Source organism: Pan troglodytes, chromosome 14 (assembly GCF_028858775.2).
Source record: "Pan troglodytes isolate AG18354 chromosome 14, NHGRI_mPanTro3-v2.0_pri, whole genome shotgun sequence".
Classification (NCBI taxonomy): Eukaryota; Metazoa; Chordata; class Mammalia; order Primates; family Hominidae; genus Pan; species Pan troglodytes.
In genome coordinates, this window is record NC_072412.2 from 101,332,911 (window position 1) to 101,354,443 (window position 21,533).

The window sequence follows — 21,533 nt, forward strand, 5'->3', positions numbered from 1 at the left end:
TTAACAGAACTTGGGGAGAGATAATTTGTTTCATAAGGTGAGGACTGGCATGCTAGACATAGCTGGAAGACATCAAAGCTACAGTGATGTCGTGGACTGAGGAACAAGAGAAATTCAAAGTCCCTAGAATCAAAGATCTGTGTGAAAGAGAACAGCGGGTACATTAGATGTTTTTTTTTTCAGAAGTCTGGCAGTGATGTCAGCTTTGTGGTTTAGAAAGACAAATCTGTGTGGAGGATGGAGTGTGAGGCAAGATGTGAGGCTGAGACATGAGTTGATGAAGAGGCTGAATTAAGAGGCTATCAGGTGACTGACAGCATTTGCACTTAAGGCTGTACCAGGAAGAATAAAGTGGGGATTACTTAATTGGGCTATGATTTGTGGTGACAATAAAATGCTAAATAGCAGAGACATCCCCTGGAACCAATCCACAAGCTTCAGAGGTGGAGAAACTTTTAGCCTAGTAGGAAATCCTGATGATTGGCAGGTCACCATAAAGGTTGTGACAGATGTGTGAACAGGGAGGGACTCATGAGGTAGAACTCAGGTGGGGCTTTCAGAGGCAGAATTGACAACCACTGACCAATTAGATGGTTTCAGAATTAATTTCATAGCCATTTATTATTTATTTCCTACTGTATTTTGAGAAGGATTTGAGATAACTGATTAGATATGGGGTGAATGTTTGATTTGAAATATTACTAATATTTTAAGATGGAATTCCCAAATCTCAAATATTTTTCAAATTTATCTTACCCAGCTAAGCAAGCACAACCTTTCACAAAGGTTAAATGGCTCATTTTCTTAGTATTATGATAGTTGGAGTGGCTTTTTTATGATAGTTTAATCTTGCTTTTTATTGTATTGATGAATTTAACAGGGTTAGGAAAATTTTATTTACTGTAAAAGTAATGTATATAGGGTTAAGTGGAATATTAATGTGGCTTCACTGGTCATCCAGAGTTGGTATTCTTGAAAGAAACGGGATTACACACATTAGAAGAAGAGGAATATCAGATGAAGGGGGAGAAACTGGGTGCATGTTAGAAGGGAAGAGGCATTGGTAAAGTCCCAACTTACGCAACTTTTATTGTAGGGCAAAAAGTATTTTTAAAAATTGAGATATAATTTATATGCCATCAGACTTACCCTTTAAAAGTATTCAGTGGTTTTTAGTATATTCACAAGTTGTGCAGTGGTCACCACTAGCTACTTCTAGGACACTTTTATCGACCCCCAAAGAAGCCCTGTACCTATTAGTGGTCACTCCCCATTGCTCCCCTAGCTCCTGGCAACCACTTATCATAGATTTGTTTCATATAATGTAACATCATATAATGTTTGGCCTTTTGTGTCTGACTTCTTTCACTTAGCATAGTGTTTTCAAGGTTCATTCATGTAGCACATATCAATATGTCATTCCTTTTTATGGCTGAGTAACATTGTATGGATATATTATATTTGTATATTGATTTAGTTGATGGGAATTGGGTTATTTCCACTTTTTGGCTATCATTGTGAACATACATGTACAAGTTTTTGTGTGGACATGTTTTCAGTTTTCTTGGGTAGAACAAAAAGTATTTTTAAGGAAGCATACTTTAAGAAAAATTATACACATTCATTGGTTCCAGGAATTATTCTTGGTGTCAAGTCAGATGTGCACTGGAAAAATAAATACTTATTAATAATTTGTTTATTTAGTTTTATTATTCGTGTTTAAAAAAGATTTAGAAATCTATAATATTCAAGATAATCCCCTGCCCCCTTTTTTTCTAGGCAAGATTACAGAGAGGTCACTTATTACTCAAACAAGGAAAACTTGATGAAGCAGAAGATGATTTTAAAAAAGTGGTAAGTTCAATATGTATTTGACTCTAGGAAGATGTTATTTTGAGAGAACATATTTGACATTTTTTATATTATGACAGTTAATAGTAATTTTATAGCTAAGAGTCAATAGTCTTAGACAGTAAATAGAGAATAGCCAGATTTGTGTATTTAAGAATCACAAATCCTGAATTACTATTTGATGGCAGACATCAAAGAATCCTGTTAACAGTTGGAAGGTAAAGCGTACCCAATAGATATATAATCTTAACTCAGTTTATACAGCTTGCTTGTTCTGCTTTGTCCACCATGAGAATCTAAAGATGTCAGCTGAACTACTTTTAAAGCCCTTGTTAATCCTTATTAGGCTTTGGATCTATCCTTTTGGAGATCCTTCATTTGATTTGAGAGGAGTAATGAAACAGATTCTTTTTTTTTCTTTTTTTTATTATTATACTTTAAGTTTTAGGGTACATGTGCACAATGTGCAGATTTGTTACGTATGTATACATGTGCCATGTTGGTGTGCTGCACCCATTAACTCATCATTTAGCATTAGGTATATCTCCTAATGCTATCCCTCCCCCCTCCCCCCACCCCACAACAGTCCCCGGAGCGTGATGTTCCCCTTCCTGTGTCCATGTGTTCTCATTGTTCAATTCCCACCTATGAGTGAGAACATGCGGTATTTGGTTTTTTATCCTTGCGATAGTTTGCTGAGAATGATGGTTTCCAGTTTCATCCATGTCCCTACAAAGGACATGAACTCTTCATTTTTTATGGCTGCATAGTATTCCATGGTGTATATGTGCCACATTTTCTTAATCCAGTCTATCGTTGTTGGATATTTGGGTTGGTTCCAAGTCTTTGCTATTTTGAATAGTGCCGCAATAAACATACGTGTGCATGTGTCTTTATAGCAGCATGATTTATAATCCTTTGGGTATATACCCAGTAATGGGATGGTTGGGTCAAATGGTATTTCTAGTTCTAGATCCCTGAGGAATCACCACGTTGACTTCCACAATGGTTGAACTAGTTTATAGTCCCACCAACAGTGTAAAAGTGTTCCTATTTCTCCACATCCTCTCCAGCACCTGTTGTTTCCTGACTTTTTAATGATTGCCATTCTAACTGGTGTGAGTTGGTATCTCATTGTGGTTTTGATTTGCATTTCTCTGATGGCCAGTGATGATGAGCATTTTTTCATGTGTTTTTTGGCTGCATAAATGTCTTCTTTTGAGAAGTGTCTGTTCGTATCCTTCACCCACTTTTTGATGGGGTTGTTTGTGAAACAGATTCTTAAAAGGGAGTTTTGCAGTCATCCATTATGGCTGCTTTACAAAGTGTAAAGTGCTTTGGATTTGTTAGGGAATGTTACAGATTTTGTGTCATTGAAGGGGGTATATACTAAAAAATGATTTGGTTAGAGACACTTAGCTGGTCTTTTTATGCCCTCATTAGGCTTGTTTTAAAGACCAGCATTTTTGCTTTACATGGGTTTGCTCCTGGAATGGTCTAGAAAGGGTATATAAGCCACTGTTTATTATTTGCATTTTTTATAGTTTATGGAAATGCTTAGTTACTATGATAACCACTATGAAAAGAAAACTAAAATTTCTAACATTATCATAACCCTTGTCACAATACTCTGTCATCTGTGGATAAATCCAAAAACATTAGATTTAATTGTATTGGATTAGAAACTGCCTTGTGGTCTCAATAAAATTGGCTGTCATTTTCTTTTTATCTATCTCCCCTCCTACTTGGGAAGATGCTTGAGAGCAGGCTGAAGACTGGGTGGTGGGGAGGTGATAGTGCCGGAGTAACCTTTCCCTAGCCCAGGCCTTTGTTCAAAGAAGGTGTTGCATAAACATTTGTCAAATGGATGAATGAATTATAAAACATGAGAATGTGTTTCTGCTTCTAGCAGATGCTTAAATCTGTTACTTAGGTTTTTTTTTTTCCAATTAAACTTGAGAGTAGTTTTTTAGAAATAATTTAGGATATAGTTTTAGCACAAATTAATCCTTATTGGGCATTGAATGTATTCTTCTGGATTACTGAGATCTTGGTACCTTGGATATGCCTTGGGTTAATGTCTTTTCTGTGATCAATATTAAAACTTCTCAGAAACAAGGAGGTGGACTCTCACAGACCTTCTACTTTTTAGATTGCTCTTTGGCAGTCATACTTGTAGTGTGTTCTTAAAGCAAACTATTTTTTTAGCTCTTACTATTGTTATAGGGATTCTTCCATGAGAATGCATATCTGTCTTTAATAATCTTTTAGTTTTAATTGAACTTTTTACTGAGATAATTGTAGATTTTCATGCAGTGGTAAGAAATAATACAAATAGATGACAGGTACCATTTACCCAGTTTCCTCCAATAAGAAAGTTGTTTTTGTACCTATGAATTTATCTGTAGTGTAAAACTGTAGCACTGTATCACAACCAGGATATTGACACTGATACAATCTATCAATCTATTCAGATTTCCTCAATTTTAGTAGTATTCATTTCTTTGTTGCATGTATTCCATATACTTTATCACATGTGTTGGTTCATGTACCTGCCACCATAGTCAAGACACTGACTTGGTATTCTGTTACCCTGGGATCCCTCCTGTTACCCTTTGTAACCATACCAATTTCCATCCCACCCTGCTCTGGCCCCCTAGTCATACTTTCTGGCATCCACTAATTTGATATTCATTTCTTAAATTTTGACATTTCAAAAATCTTACATAACTGGAATCAAATGTTATACAAAAATCTTTTAGAATTGACTCTTTTTACTCAGTGTAATTTTCTGGAGATTTATCTAGATTTTTACATATCCTACTTAGTTTGTTCCTTTTAGATGCTGATGGACATTTGGGTTGTTTCCATTTCTTGGCTATTGCGAATAAAGCTGCCATGAACATTCTCGTACAGATGTTTGTGTGAACATGAATTTTTGTTATCCCTGGGATAAATGTCCAGGAGTGCAGTTACTGGGTTGTACGGTTATTGCATGTTTATTTTGTAAGAAAGCACCAAATTGCTTTCCAGAGTGACTGTACCATTTTACATTCCTCTGCATCCTTGCCGGCATTTGGTATTGTCATTATTTTTTATTTTGGCCATTCTGATAGATGTGTTACTATATTGTGGTTTTAATTTGGATTTCTCTGATTACTAATGATGTTGAACATCGTTTCCTGTGCTTATTTGCCATCTGTAAATCCTTTTCAGTGAAATTTCTGTTCATGTTTTCTGCTCATGTTCTAATTGGCTTGTTTGCTTTTTTATTGTTGTGTTTTAAATGTCCTTTATATATTTTAGATTCTTTGTTGGATATGTAGTTTGCAAATATTTTCCCTCAGTCTGTAGCTTTTCCTTTCATCCTCTTCACAGGATGTTTTATAGAATAAAATGTCTAATTTTTAAATTAATACAGAATATTTCTGCATATTTATGTATTTTTGAGGAACATGTGATGCTTTGTTACATGCATAGACTGTGTGATGATCAAGTCAGGGTATTCAGAATATCCATCACTGAATATTTATCATTTCTGTGTGTTGGGAACATTTCATGTTCTCTCTTCCAGCTATTTTGAAATAGACAATATATTGTTAACTACCCTACTTTGCTATTAAACATTACCTCTTATTCTTCTTTGCTGTGTGTTTGTACCCATTAACCTCTCTTCATCCCCGCCTCCCACTGACACACCCTTTCCAGTCTCTAATGTCTATCATGTCTGTCATCCTACACTCTAACTCTGTGAGATTAACTTTTTTTTTTTGCTCCCACATATATGTGAGAACATGCAATGTTTGACTTTCTGTGCCTGGCTTGTATTTCACTAATAACCTCCAGTTCCATCCATGTGGCTGCATATGAACATGATTTTAATTCTTTTTTATGGCCAAATAGTATCCCATTCTCATTCACTCATTCTCTCTCTCTCTCTCTCTTGCTCTCTCTCTTTTCCCCCTCCCTCTCCCTCTCTGTCTCTCCCTTCCACTCCCCCTCCCTCTCCCTCTCCCTCTCCCTGTCCTTCTCCCTCTCCCTCTCCTTCTCCCTCTCCCTCTCCCCATCCTTCTCCCTCTGCCTATCCTTCTCCCTCTCCCTCTCTCCATACACACACACATACCCCATACTTAACTTTATTAATTCATCTGTAGATGAGCACATTTGGTAAGATTCCATATCTTTACTATTGTGAATAGTGCTGCAATAAACATGAGGGTACAGGTATCCCTTTGATATACTGATTTTGATTGTATAGTAGTTCTATTTTTAGTTTTCTGAGAAATCTCCATACTGTTTTACATAGTGGCTGTACTAATTTACATTCCTGCCAACAGCGTATAAGAGTTCCCTTTTCTCTGCATTCTTGCCAGCATCCATTATTTTTTGTCTTTTTATAGTAGCCATTCTAACTGGGTGAGGTGTTCTCATTATTGTTTTGATTTGCATTTCCCTGATTATTAGTGATGTTGAACATTTTTTCATATACCTGTTGGCTATTTATATGCCTTTTGAGAAATGTCTGTTTATGTCCTTTGCCCATTTTTAAATGGGATTGTTTGTTTTCTTACTGCTGACTTCTTTCAGTTCCTTGTATATTCTGTATATTAGTTGCTCGTTGGATGAATAGTTTGCATATATTTTCTGTAGTCAACAGCTTGTCTGTCCACTCTGTTGATTGTGTCTTTTGCTGTGCAGAGGCTTATTATTTTTACATTTTTGAGTTGGGGTCTCTGTCACCTATGCTGGAGTACAGTGGCATGATCGTGGCTTACTGCAGCCTCAAATTCCTGGGCTCAAGTGATCCCCCTGCCTTAGCCCCCCGAGTAACTGAGACTACATGTATGTATCACTAGGCCTGGCTAATTTTAAAACATTTTTTGTAGAGATGGGATCTTGCTATGTTGCCCAGGCTAGTCTTAAACTCCTGGCCTCAAGTGATTCTCCCACTTTGGCCTCCCAAAGTGGTAGGTTTACAGGTGTCAGCCACCATTCCCAGCCCAGAAGCTTTTTAGTTTAATATAATACCATTTGTTTATTTTTGTTTTTCTTGCTTGTGCTTTGGAGATCTTGGCCATAAAAACTTTGCATAGACCAATGTCTTAAAGCGTTTTCCCCATGTTTTCTTCTAGTAGCTTTATAGTTTTAGGTCTTACGTTTAAGTCTTTAAGGCGTTTGTGTTGATTTTTGTACTTAGTGAGAGACAGGGATCAAGTTTCAATCTGCCGCATATAGATATCCAGTTTTCACAGCACCATTTATTGAAGAGGGTGTGTGTCCTCACTCCAATGTATGTTCTCGGCCCCTTTGTTAAAAATCAGTTGCTGTAAGTACATGGATTTATTTCTGGGTTCTCTAATCTGTTCCATTGATGTATGTGTCTGGTTTTATACCAATACCATGCTGTTTTGGTCACTATAGCCTTGTAATATACTTTGAAGTCAGGTAGCCTGATGCCTCCTTATTCTTTTTGCTCAGGATTGCTTTGGCTATTCAGGCTCTGTTTTGGTTTCATATGAATTGTATGATTGTTTTTTCTATTTCTGTGAAAAATGACGTTGGTATTTTGATACAGATATCCTTGAATCTGTAGATTGCTTTGGATAGTATGATCATTTTAATAATGTTAATTTTGATTTGTGAGCATAGGATGTCTTACCATTTGTTTTTGTCTTTTTAAATTTCTTTCATCAGTATTTTGTAGTTTTCTTTGTAGAAGTCTTCCAATTCCTTGGTTAAATTTTTTCCTGGGTATTTTATTTTTATTATTGCTGTTGTAAATGGGATTGCCTTCTTAATTTAAGTGATTTCATTATTGGTGTATAGAGATGCTATTGATTTTTGTATGTTGATTTAGTATCCTGCAACTTTACTGAATTAAAAAAAATAGTTCTGAGAGTTTATTTTGGATTTTGGTTTTTCTAAATATAAGATCATGTCATCTGCAAAGAGGGACAATTTGACTTCATGTTTTTCAGTTTGGATGCCTTTTATTTCTCCCTCTTGCCTGACTGGTCTGCCTAGGAATCCCAGTACTACATTGAGTAGGAGTGGTGAAGGTGAGCATCTTTGTCTTGTTTCAGTTCTTAGAGGAAAGACTTCCAATTTTTTCCCATTCACTATGATGTTAACTGTGGATTTGTCATAATGGTCTTTATTTTGTTGAAGTATGTTCCTTCTGTGCCTAGTTTGTTTAGAGTTTTTGTCCTGAGGAGGCTTTGAATTTTATCAAATGTTTTTACTGTATCTTTTGAGATGATTGTATGGTTTTTGCCCTTTGTTTGTCCATGTGATGTATCACATACTGATTTCTAAATGTTGAACCATTCCTGCGTCTCTGGGATAAATCCCACTTGATCATGGTGTCTTATGTTTTCTGGTTTTGTTTTTGTTTGAGATAGGGTCTTCCTGTGTTGCCCAGGCTGGAGTGCAATGGTGCGGACATGACTCACTGCAGCCTCAACCTACTGGGCTCAGGTGATCCTCTGGCCTGCAGTGGTGCAGACATGACTCACTGCAGCCTCAACCTACTGGGCTCAAGTGATCCTCTGGCCTGAGCCTCCTGAGTAGCTGGGACCACAGGTGTGCATCACCATGCCTGGCTAATTTTTTTTTTTTTTTTTTTTGAGACTGGGTCGCATTTTGTTGCACAGGCTGGTCTCAAACTCCTGGGCTTAAGAGATCCTTCCACCTTGGCCTCCCAAAGTGCTGAGATTACAGGCATCAGCCACTGCACCCAGTCGGTGTCTTACCTTTTTGTCATGCTATCGGATTCATTTGCTAGTATTTCGTTGAGGATGTTTGCATCTGTGTTCATCAAAGACATTGGCCTGTAGTTTTCTTTCTTTGTTGTGTCCTTGTCTGGTTTTGGCTTCAAGGTAATTCTGGCCTCATAGAATGAGTTAGGGAGAATTCCCACCACTTCAGTTTTTGTAATAATTTAAGGAGAGTTGGTATTATTTCTCCTTTATATGTTTGGAAGAATTTAGCAATGAATCCATCCAGTCCTGGGCTTTTCTTTGTTGGGAGACTTTAATTACTGATTTAATCTTGTTACTGGTCTATTCAGGTTTTCTGTTTCAGCCTTGGTAGGTTCAGCCTTGGTAGGTTGTAGGTTTCCAGGAATTTATCCATTTCCTCTAGATTTTCCAGTTTGTTATTAGATAGCTGTTAATAATAGTCTTTGGGGGATTTTTTTATATTTCTTGGGTATGAGTTACAATATTTCCTTTTTGTTTCCGATTTTGATTATTTGGGCCTTTTCTCGTTTTTTCTTGGTTAATCTAGCTTGTGGTTTATCAATTTGTTTATCTTTTCATAAAACTGACTTTTTGTTTTGTGATCCCTTGCATTGTTTTTTTAGTCTCAATTTCATTTAGTTCTGCTGTGATCTTTATTTTTTTTTCCTTCTACTAATTTTGGGTTTGTTCTTCCTTTTCTGGTTTCTTGGGATGCATGTTAGATTGTTTATTTGAAATCTTTTTTTTTTATATATGTGTTTATTGCTACAAAGTTTCCTCTTAGCACTGCTTTGGCTGTATTCCATAGGTTTTGGTATGTTGTGTTTCCATTTTCATTTGTTTCAAAAAAATTTTTTTATTTCCATCTTAATTTCTTGACAGAGTTTTCATGTATTTGTATAGTTTCCAAAGTTCCTCTTGGTATTGTTTTCTAGTTTTATTCCAGTGTGGTCTGAGAAAGTACCTACATGATTTTGATATTTAAAAATTTGTTGATACTTATTTTATGGCCTAATATACGTCTGTCCTTGAGAATGTTGCATATGCTGATGAGCAGAATGTATATTCTACTGTTTTAGGGTAAAATGTTCTGTGAATGTCTGTTAAGTCTGTTTGGTCTAAAATTCAGTTATAGCCAACTTTTTTTGTTGATTTTCTGTCTATATGATCTATGTAATGCTGAGAGTGGGGTATTAAAGTCCCCCCCTATTATTATCTTGGAGATTGTCTTTCCTTTTATATCTAGTAATATTTGCCTTAACATATGTGGATGCTCCAGTGTTGGGTACATATATATTTAGAATTGTTATATCCTCTTGCTGAACTGATCCGTTTATTATTATATAATGACTTTTGTCTTTTTGTTTTTTGTGAGGCAGAGTCTCGCTCTGTCACCCAGGCTGGAGTGCAGTGGTGCAATCTCAGCTCACTGCAACCTCCACCTCCTTGGTTCAAGCAATTCTCCTGCTTCAGCCTCCCGAGTAGCTAGGACTACAGGCGCATACCACCACATCACCACATCCAGCTAATTTTTATGTTTTTAGTAGAAACGGGGTTTTGCCATTTTGGCCATGCTGGTCTCAAACTCCTGATCTCAGGTGATCTGCCTGCCCTGGCCTCGCAAAGTGCTGGGATTACATGTGTGAGCCACTGTGCCTGGCCTGTCTTTTTTTTTTTTTTTTTTTTAACAGTTCTGTCTTAAACCGATAAATACGTTTTATTTAAATATAGCTATTCTTGTTTGCTTTAGGTTTCCATTTGCGTGGAATGTCTTCTGTCCCTTTACTTTTACTCTTCGTGTGTCTTTATAGGTGAAGCGAGTTTCTTGTAAGCACCATATAGTTAGATCCATTTTTTAAAAATCCATTCAGTCACTCCTTTAAGGGGAAAATTTAATCTGTTTAAATAACCTTGAAAAGTTATTACTGATATGTGAGATTTCATCCTGGTCATATTGTTTGTTGTTTTCTGGATGTTTTGTATATCCTTTGTTCCTTTCTTTTTCTCTTATTGTTTATCTTTTTGGTTTGGTGGTTTTCTGTAGTGGTAACATTTGAATCCTTTCTCATTTGTGTGTTTGCTCTACCAGTGAGTTTTATACGGTGTGTTTTCATGATAGTAGATATTGTCCTTTTGCATCTAGGTTTAGGACTCCCTTAAGCATTTCTTGTAGAATTGGTCTAGTGGTGATGAACCTGTCTGGGAAAGGCTTTATTTTTCTCCTTCATTTATGAAGGATAACTTTGCTGGGTGTAGTATTGTTGGTTGACAGTTTTCTCTTAGCACTTTGAGTATATCATTCCATTCCCTGCAGGCCAGTAAGGTTTCTGCTGAGAAATAATCCCGTTAGTCCAATGGGGTTTCCCTTATAAATGACTAAATGTTTTTATCTTGTGTTTTCAGAACTTTCTCCTAGTTTTTGACTTTTGACAGTTTGACTGTTATGTGCCATGGAGAAGTCCTTTTTGAACTGTATCTATTTTGGGTTATCTGAGCTTTCTGTCTATCGATGTCTAAATCTTTTGCTAGACTTGGGATGTTTTCAGCTATTATTTTGTTAAGTAAGTTTTTTATCACTGTGGTTTTCTCTTTACCTTCTGTGACAACAAAAATTCAAATATTTGGTTACTTTATGGAGTTCTGTGTGTCATGTAAGCTTGTTTATTCTTTTTCATTCTTTTTTCTTTATATTTTTCTGATTGGCTTATTTCAAAGGACCTGTCTTCAAGTTCTGAAATTGTTTGTTCTGCTTGCTGTCGTCTATTGTTGAAGCTCTTAAGTGTATTTTAAAATTTCATTCAGTGAATTCTTTAGTTCCAGTATTTGTCTGATTCTTTTTAAAAATGATATGTATCTCTTTTATACATTTTTCATTCATACCCTGGATTGTTTTTCTAATTTCTTTGTATTGTCTATCTCTGTTCTCTTATATCTCCCTGAGCTTATTTAGTGTCATCATATTGAATCATTTTTCTGGCATTTCACAGATTTCTTTTTCATTGGAATCTGTTGCTGGAGAGTTATTGTTTTCTTTTGGAGGTGTCATATTTCATTGCTTTTTCATGTTTAAGTTCTCATGTTGATATTTGTGCATCTGTTAATAATGTAACTGTCATGTCTTTGAATTTTTTGGATTTGTTTTTGTAGGAGAGGACTTTTTCCTTAAGATGTGTTTGTGATTTTGATTGGGTAGAGCACTTTGGCTTTGATTCTTGGTGTATGTAGTAGTATAGTCTCCATATAATTTGGCTGGCTGTAATCATTGTCAGTGGTATCTGTGATTTCTTCAGTGGCTTAGGGTGCAGTTGTTATTGGAAGCTGTTTTATAGTTTTGCTGGGGATGGGGATGCCAGATAGGCCAGTTCTTGGGCCCTAGTGGGGGCAGTAACAGGCCAAACATGCCTAACTTAGGGCTTCAAGGTGGCGTATGCTGGCATTTATGTTAGTGGGTCCAGGCGGACCAATTTTTGGGCCTCCAGGTGGCCTACTTTGGTACGGGAATGGCAGCAGTGGATTGGACAGGTGGGTGGGTCCTTGGGTCCCTGGGCAGCAGTTGTGGCCTGAGCAATAACAGTAGCATTGGTGGGACAACCCTTTGGATCCCAGCTGGTCTGAGGTGGTCTTGGCGATGGCTACACTGTGTTGAGTGGGGCAGTCCCAGGCCACAGGTGGTGTGTCCTGGTGTATGCCACTGTGGTGGCATGGCAAACTGGGTGGGCTCACCCTCAGGCTCCAGGAAGGAGTGCTCAGGTGCCAATGGGTATAGACTGGGCAGAGAAATCCTCAGGCCCCAGGATAGTGTGCTTGGGCACTTGGGCAGAGGCAGGGGTAGTGAGCCATGCCAGGCAGAACTATCCTCAGGCCCTTCCGGTGATGTGTACAGGTGCTGGCTGTGGTGGGTAAGGGTGGGGTGATCCCCAGACTTTCAGTGAAGTGCTTGGGTGGAGGCAGCAGTGGCTGTGCTGCAGTCCTGCTACTGGGTAAGGTGGGGATTTTTTCAGTGGCAGCAGCTGTAGGCAGGTGGCTGGGGAGCACACTCTTTGTCCCTAGGTGGCGGCTGCTGGCAAGAGAGCCTGTGCTCAGTACATTTTTAAATGTGTAGCAATCCTTCTCCTGGGGTGGGGGGCTTGCTGCTAGTGTCTTGTGCTTGGCTCTGGTGGCAGCAACCAGCTGCAGTGGCATCTGCAGGTGGGGGATGTCAATGGGGCACAATGGATGTGGAGATGCAGAAACTGTGGGGTGGGCCCCAGGGCAGGATGCTGCCTGGTAAGGGCTGTATTCTCACAGAGGCACCATGTTGTAGGTGCATAGGACTTGGAAGGTGTGTAGGATCCAGTGTGGATCTCCTTCTTTGAAGCAATGCCATCATGCAGTCTCCATGCAGCTGGTTACTTTCAGGGCCCACAAGGGTTGAGAGGATCTCCAGCTAGGATTGGAGGAGTCCACAGTGGGAATGTGGACTGCTGGGGGTCACTTACTTACTCTTTCCCCACATTCAGAGCCTCTTTGGGCTCTTATCCCAGCCAAGCAGGCTGCCTCACTTCTCTCTTCTTCCTCTTCTTAGGTGTTTCCTGTTCCTTCTCTGTTGGGACTCCAGCGTTCTCTCCTAGATGATCTATACTTGCTATTTTGGTTCTTCCTTATGAAGAAGGTGACTTTCAAATGCCTCTCATCAGCCATCTTTGAATGCCTTCCTCAGTCTTTAAATTTGATGAAGTTCAATTTGTTGATTTCCTTTTTACTTCTGTGGACTCTGCGTTTGGTGTCATGTCTAAGAAGTATTCACTACGCCATAGGATCTAAAACTTTTCTCATATCTTCTAAAAGTTTTATGGTTTTGTGTTTTATTTTTAAGCCCATAGTCTATTTGAGTTAATTTTTGTATGATGGTATGAGGTTTAGGTCGAAGTTCATTTGTTTTGCCTTTAGGTATCAGATTGCTTCAGCACCATATTTTGAAAAGACTTTGTTTCTTTCATTGAATTGCTTTTGCACCTTATTCAAAAATCAGTTGGCTGTACTTTTATGGGACTATTTCTAGGTTCTTTATTCTGTTCCTTTGATCTGTGTGTCTGTCCCTTTGTCATTCCTGCACTCTGTTGATTACTATAGATAGTATTAAAAGAAAAACTTTTGAGAATTTAAACTTAGCAGAGTTTATTTGAGCAAAGAATGATCAATGAAGTCATCACTCCTCACAACCAGAAAAGGTTCAGAGAGCTGGGCTCTGCAATGTGGGCAGTGAGTACTTATAGACAGAAAATGTGAGGTACAGAAATCGTTTGATTGGTTACAGCTAGGCCTTTGCCTTATTTGGATATGGTCTGGTCAGTTACCTGCCTGTGATTAGTGGCAGTTTGGCTGCTTATGATTGGCCGAGACACCACTGTTATTACCTTCTTAAGTTAGGTTTTCAGTTTAAGTTAGGTTGTAGTTCATTAAGTGGGAACTGAAAGTATGGAGACAGCCTCAGGCCACTGGCCTCCTGCTTATTGATTGATTGATTGAGACAGAGTCTTGCCTCTCACCTAGGCTGGAGTGTAGTGGCGTGATCTCGGCCCACTGCAACCTCTGCCTCCTGGGTTCAAGCAATTCTCCTGTCTCAGTCTCCCTAGTGGCTGGGATCATAGGCGCCTGCTACCACACCCAGCTAATTTTTTGTGTTTTGAGTGGAAATAGGATTTTGTCATGTTGGCCAGGCTAGTGTTGAACTCCTGACCTCAAATGATCCACCCACCTTGGCCTCCCAAAGTGCTGGGATTACGGGCCTGAACCACCACGCCCGGCTGCCTCCTGCTTATTTAATAGTAGTTATCCTTAATATTGGGTAAAGTGATTCTTCTTTTGTTCTTTGTCAAAATTGTTTTAGATATTTTAAGGTTGGTGTCTTTCCATATACATTTTAGAATAAACTTGTCTGTGCTTATAAAAAGTCTTGAGATATTCGGTTAGGAGTCGTAATAAACTTACAGATTAATTTGGGGAGAATTGACACCTTTATTATGTTGAGTCCAGTGCATGAACATAGTAGGGATGTCTCCATTTGTTGAGGTCTCCTTCAGTATTTTTCATCAGCAATTTTTAATTTAATATACAGATACTCTATGTGATTTTACATTTTTTTTAAAAGTGTGTACCTAAGTATTTTATATTTTTAGTGTGATTGTAAATGGTATGTTTTAAATTCCAACTTTTGCATGGGATAATATTTTTGTGATTATTTCATAGGAAAGTACTCACCTTGTACTTAATTCTATGAGATAAATCTTAATGGGCATTAAAATGGGAGACCAAGTTAAATTTCAAAACTACAAGTCATTTTTAAAAGTTATATTACATCAATTTTGTATGCATGTAAGAATAATTATAATTAGATTGGATTTGGTTTAGAGAAAAATACAAGCACAGGATTCATATATTTCAGAATCATTTTAGGTTAAGCTTTGTTTGAAGTAAATTTAGGGTACCTGGAATAGTTTGTCCAAACTCATTGTAGGACTTAAAATTCAGATTAACAATTGGCAAATTCATATGTGTGTCCTTTGATCAATATGTATAGTCCTGCTCAAGGACGGTAGAGAGGGAGACACAGGGTCATGGAATTGGAATGCTGAGAAAAATTTATTTAACATATTAAAAAATTGATTAAATTTTAAGCATTCGGAACCTTGATTCCACAGGACAGAAGATAAAAGAATATTATCAGGCAGGTAACACAAGAAATACAAATTCAAAATCAGTGCATACAGTGCGCAGTCTTCCAAATGGAGAGATGAATATTAAAACTATTCAGAGACCACTGGCCATTAAGTTGAGCAAAAATCAAGACGTATTTTACAGCCTAATATTGATAGGTCTTAAAGGAAATGTTTTCAGTCATATAATATGTTGACACTGCAAACATAAGCAGAGCTTTTGCGGTACAGTCTGGCATTAAGTATTACGAGAGAAAAACATTTTGCCCAGAGACACTTACTGGGACTCTATTTGCTCTGGAAACTATTAGAGAATGTTGTATCTATATAATAGAATAATATTCATTAATAAGAATTATTTAAGGTTTGGTTTATAAACTTGGGCATACATAATAATGTCAATTAAATGGCAATATAAAAATTGTAAATGTTGATAACTACATAAAATTTTTATGTCTATTAAATTAATATGATATGAATGACAATTATTTGAAGTTTCTAGCTCTTTTCCCTTGTGAGAGTTGTCAGAATCAAAATGAAGTCACTTGTATTAAATTCTAACAAAAAATAAATAAAGCCAGGAGGTTAAGAAGGGAGCTCTCACACACATGTCTATCGTAAGAACTGCTACAAAGCATCTCTGAAGGGCTCTTCTGCACATATGCCTGTAATAAGAACTTTTGCCAGCAGTCCCTGCATCTCTACATCCATGGAGCCCCATTGACATTCCCCACCTGCAGCGGCCACTGCAGCTCAAACTGCAGCTTGCTACATGAGTCACAAGGGTAGCTAGCTGGATGCATAAGAACATTTGACTGACACAGTCTCCCCTGTATCCAGTGTTCTCTTTGTTTTCAAACAAATTCCCTATGCTTTTCCCTTTTGCCTTTAAAAGCTTCTCCTGGCTTCAACCTGTTTGGTTGGATATGCCTGTGGTCCTTATAGCCCTCATATGCTGGATTTGCAAATCCCCTGCACACTCCAGAATAAACTCAGTTCAGTAAACTCTTTGAAAAATGCTTGTTATTTAGGTTGACACTCTTTTGTAAAGTTGTATTCAATACACTTTGAAGAAAAAAGAAAAGCTTTGGAACAAGAGGTAGGAACCTTGAGTTTTAGATTTGACTTTGTACTTCAGCCATGGTTTGTGCAGCACTCACGATGTACTGGGTGTGTTGCTGAGTGGTTTGCATGGATTATTCCACCTCTAGGGGCAGAGGACTGCTATATTCGTAGTCTCAGTTTACAGCAGAGGAAATTGAGGCTTAGAGCAGTTTAGTAACTTGCTCAAGATTACACCAGTAGTTGGCAAGTAGGTTTTAGATTCCAGGGCCTGCACTCTGAAGCACTGTGCTGTTCTGCCCTCTGTTATAATTAGTAATTGTCCATATGCATCCTTTGAAGATGACTTCTGTGGAATATGGGCACAGGTCTCAACTGTATGGACAGTTTTACAAAGTGCAGATATAGGATAGTTGCTACTATCTGCATAAATGTAAGAACATACATATTTGCTTGAATGTGGATAAAATACCCCTGGAAAGATATGCAAGAAACTGATAACACTGATTACCTTCTGGAGGAAGATTACACCATGTGACCTTATTACCTTCTCAAAAAAAGTGTAAAGTGTAGACTTTATACATTTTGTGTAAGTGGCCTTGAAAGTTCTTGCCTTCTAAGGACCTTATTTTCCTCATTGTGAAGTGTAGAAGTTGAATAGATGACATGTTCCTATCTTTATTGTTGATACTATATAATGGATGATTTCTGAGTCTAGTTTGGAAAGATCAAATTTATGTTATGCCTGTTTTATATTTACCAATTACAGGATTCTTATACTTTAATTTTTGAAGATTTGTGAGTATAAATGATATATAAAAGTTTGATTGTTTTATATGTTCTTGGTTAAATGAGCTTTTCGTGTAATGATCATTTACCAGGCTATAAAATGTACTAAGCATTTCATCTTACTAATGTAGTGCTGGATACAGCCAGGTGGATATGTTTAGCTACATTTTATATAAAAGAACAAAAGTTTGAATAGGTGTAATCTCTTTCTGGGCTCCAGTGAGAATCTCATTCTTTATTATGTACTGTATACTGATTACTCAGCTGGGGTGAGGGTTGCCTGCATAAAAGTATCTCCTTAGGTTCATAATTGCTGTCTTACTCTTAAATTGGATTTGACTTAGTCTATTCTTGGTCTTCATTGTTTACTATATATTTGCTATTCATGCTTTGGGCTTACGTGGATAATATTTAAATTTAGGCAGTTTTCCATGAGATCCAAATATAAAAAAGCAATGATAAATTTAAATAGTCATTTCATATAACTTAGATCATTTAATTTGTCTTTGAGCTGTCAGTTACTCTTAATCAGTGCATACAATCATTTGTTAGTTCAGTGAGCATTTGAGTGCATGTTCTTTGCAAAGAAGCTAGTCTCTGCCTTCCAAGAAATGATACTAGAGTAAGAATTAATCAGGCAAATATGATATATGATAAGTGTGTGATTGAGTCCTCTGGGAACATATGGAAGGGTCATCTAACTTAACTGGGGGAGGAAGGGTCTGGATTCAAGAAGGGCATTCCTAAAGGAGGTTACTTGCTTGAAATCTGAATTTTAAAAGGATGCATCCGTGTAAGCAAGGTGGGTAGGAGGACCATCCAGGGCAAAGGTGAGAGCCTGTGTAAGAATCAGAGGCAAGCATGTGCCTGTCATTTAGGAAATGTCCAGTAAGCTGGAGTATGAGAATCTTGACAGGCATCTGGGGGATCGTGATTATAAGGAGGACATTATATAGTGCCAGGAATTGGCTCTTTATGGCCATTGAAGGTTTATGTTGGAAGTATTATGAACAGTTTTTTGCTTAGCGTGATCGACTGGTTGCTCTGAAGAATGGATTGGAATAAGACAAGGGGAGAAGCAGAGAGTCTGCTAAATGAGACTGTTGCAGTAAATAAGTAATCCAAGTGTAACCTTACAGTGGTCAAAGAGTAGGCTAATGTAGGTGGGGTAGACGTTTAGGAGGTCGGCTCTAGAGAGATTCATTGGTTGGGGTGATAGAAAAAAAGGAATTATGATATCCAGGTTTCTGGATTGTTCAAATCGTCCATGCTATTCCCTGAGATAGTCCAGAGAAAAATCATTTAGGGGAGAGGGACAGGTAGAGAAAATATGACTGTCTTATTTCTATAAAAACTTCCTGATTCTCACTAACTTGTTTTATGTAATAATTTGTAATCTGTGAATTCTTCCCTTTTATCTCAAATCCAACATACTTTCCTAAATGCAGTTTAAACTCATCTATTCTTGGTCTTCATTGTTTACTCTATCTTTGCTATTCATGCTTTGGGCTTACGTGGATAATATTTAAATTTAGGCAGTGTTCCATGAGATCCAAATATAATTGGATCAATTATATTTAATTCAATTTAAATAGTCCTTTCATATAACTGTATTTTTTTACTTTGACAGAGCAGAAACTTGCATTTTGATTGTGAGAAACCATATATTAGGTAAATAATGGTGCCAATTGCAATTTAATTTTTAAATCAAGTGTAAACCTTTGGTAAGACATTTGATAAACTCTCCTTTGGTAGTCTGTGGATCTGTATCAATTATAAACAATTCAAACTAACTTAATTATATCTATTATACATCAAAATAACTGTCATCATTTTTTTTCCATCTTTAATTCTTTAATGCAGAAAGGATCATTATATTGTTTCAGGATAGCTAACTCAGAAATAACCAAAGTTTCGGCTGGGTGAGGTGGCTCACGCCTGTAATCCCAACACTTTGGGAGGTCAAGGTGGGCAGATCACCCGAGCTCAGGAGTTTGAGACCAGCCTGGCCAACATGGCGAAACCCTGTCTCCACTAAAAACACAAAAATTAGCTGGGCATGTTGGCACACGCCTGTAATCCCAGCTACTCAGGAAGCTGAGGCAGGAGAATTGCTTGAACCTGGGAGGCAAAGGTTGCAGTGAGCCGAGATTGCACCACTATACTCCAGCCTGGGTGACAGAGCCAGACTCCGTCTCAAAACAAACAAACAAACAAACAAACAAAAACCAAAGTTTTAAAAGAATACTCAAAGTATTGTGAACTGAGAATAAAGGAGAATGGTACTTTTAAGTCATAAAGTCATTTTGGTTATAATTTAAAGATAGCACTTTATGCTATGATTCAGATAACTGTTCTGGTTTTTATTGGTTCAGATTTAATACTGGATCACATACTGTAATTCACCAACTGTAAGGAGCTATCAGTTATAAGACAAATTATTTTATGTACTACTAGAAGAATAAATGCTGCCAATTAAATAATGCCATCTTATAACAATATTTTAAATTTATGCTTATGGAAAGAACTGTTTGAGACTTAGATATGCATTTTTGTTACATCATACTGCTCTATTCATTGCCTTCCTGCATACATTAATTTCTTGAAGATTTTAAGTGAAATTTAAACTCAGCATGTGTAGTAAGTACCAAAAATGCCCATAACACAAATGAAGTGTGCTAGACCGTTCTTGTGTATGTATGATCATGCTGACTGGCTGATGGTAAGACTCCATCAATTTTTAGATTCATCCCTCTTTGAGAGAGATTCAAATGTGTTTTCTTATCAGCTTGCTGAGATATGGGCCAAAGGGAAAGAGGAAGGGGTGAGGCCTAAAAGATGCCAGCAGTAAAATGGAGTAAGACTCTATTACATCAGGAAAAGAGGGAACTACTGACTGTTAGGATTCATGGCTTAAATGATAAAGTAGAGCCATTGATTGAAGAGATTGATGGGGAGGGATAGCAATGGGTTGAAGATGGGAAACGGAATTCCAATTTGTCCCTGTTGCTGAGATGCCATTTAGGTGATGGATTGGAGACATCTAAATGCGAAGTAGGTAGCTGCCTGCCTGATATTGGATGTGTACATAAGAGGGTTCTGGAAACAGCTATCTGAGTCACAGCATAAAGTGCTATCTTTAAAACCCACAGTTTCAGCCAGGTGCAGTGGCTCACGCCTGTAATCCCAGCACTTTGTGAGGCCGAGGCAGGCGGATCATCAGGTCAGGAGATTGACACCATCCTGGCCAACAAGATGAAACTCTGTCTGTACTAAAAATACAAAAAAATTAGCTGGGCGTGGTGGCCCATGCCTGTAGTCCCAGCTACTCGGGAGGCTGAGGCAGGAGAATTGCTTGAACCCAGGAGGCGGAGGTTGTAGTGAGCCTCTAATTAGTGTTTTAAAGATAGCACTTTATGCTGTGACTCAGATAGCTGTTTCCAGAGCCCTCTTATGTACACATCCAATATCAGGCAGGCAGCTGCCTACTTGACATTTAGATGTCTCCAGTCGAACGCCTAAATGGCATCTCAGTAACAGGGACAATGTGGAATTCCGTTTCCCGTCTTCGACCCATTGCTACCCCTCTCCCATCAATCTCTTCAATAAATGGCTGCACTCCAGCCTGGTGACAGTGCAAGACCCTGTCTCAAAAACAAAAAAACAAAACAAAACCCAGAAAACCCCACAGTTTACTCCTGTATAGAAGGGAGATAATCTGATCTGCCCTTTAAGGTTTTAGGTTTAGCTTAGAGTAGTGCCTGGAGCATAGAAAGCTCTCAATAAGTGTTTTCTGCTGTCATGATTGATCTCCATCGTCATCTATAGCATGGGCTTTAGAGATAGAGACCTTAGTTTGAATTTAAGCAAGACTTACAGCAAGTTATATAATTATTCAATTTTTTTTTGTTTTTTTTTTGAGATGGAGTTTTGGTCTGTTGCCCAGGCTGGAGTGCAGTGGTGTGATCTCTGCTTACTGCAACCTCTGCCTTCCAGGTTCAAGCAATTCTCATGCCTCAGCCTCCTGAGTAGCTGGGATTACAGACCTGTGCCACCACTCCCAGCTAATTTTTGTATTTTTTAGTAGAAATGGTGTTCTCCATGTTGGCCAGGCTGGTCTCAAACTCCTGGCCTCCAGTATTCCACCCACCTCAGCCTCCCAAAGTGCTGGAATTACAGGCCTGAGCCCCCACACCTGGCCCAATGATTCAATTTGTCTGTAAACTGGAAATAGTAAAACCAAGCTCATGGGTAGTATTCTTAGTACTAGATGAAAAAGAAAAGCAAGGAAGCATCTCTAGTGGGAAGTTATCTGTAGTAAGTATACAAAATAGACTTAAGACATATATTCTAGGGCCAGTTGAGGAGGCTCACACCTGTAATCCCAGCACTTTGG

General features: G+C 38.0%; 1 protein-coding gene across 2 annotated transcripts in view; it reads left to right on the forward strand.

The window, feature by feature from the left end:
* Positions 1–21,533, forward strand: part of DNAJC3 (DnaJ heat shock protein family (Hsp40) member C3) — a 110,931-nt gene that overhangs the window by 44,597 nt on the left and 44,801 nt on the right. For both annotated transcript variants that reach the window (XR_673895.5, XM_001138934.8), the window contains exon 4: positions 1,780–1,854. Coding sequence is in view for 1 of the 2 variants with exons in the window: in XM_001138934.8 (XP_001138934.1) it covers positions 1,780–1,854 (75 nt within the window). In the remaining variant the exon portion in view is untranslated. The remainder of the gene's footprint in view (positions 1–1,779; positions 1,855–21,533) is intronic.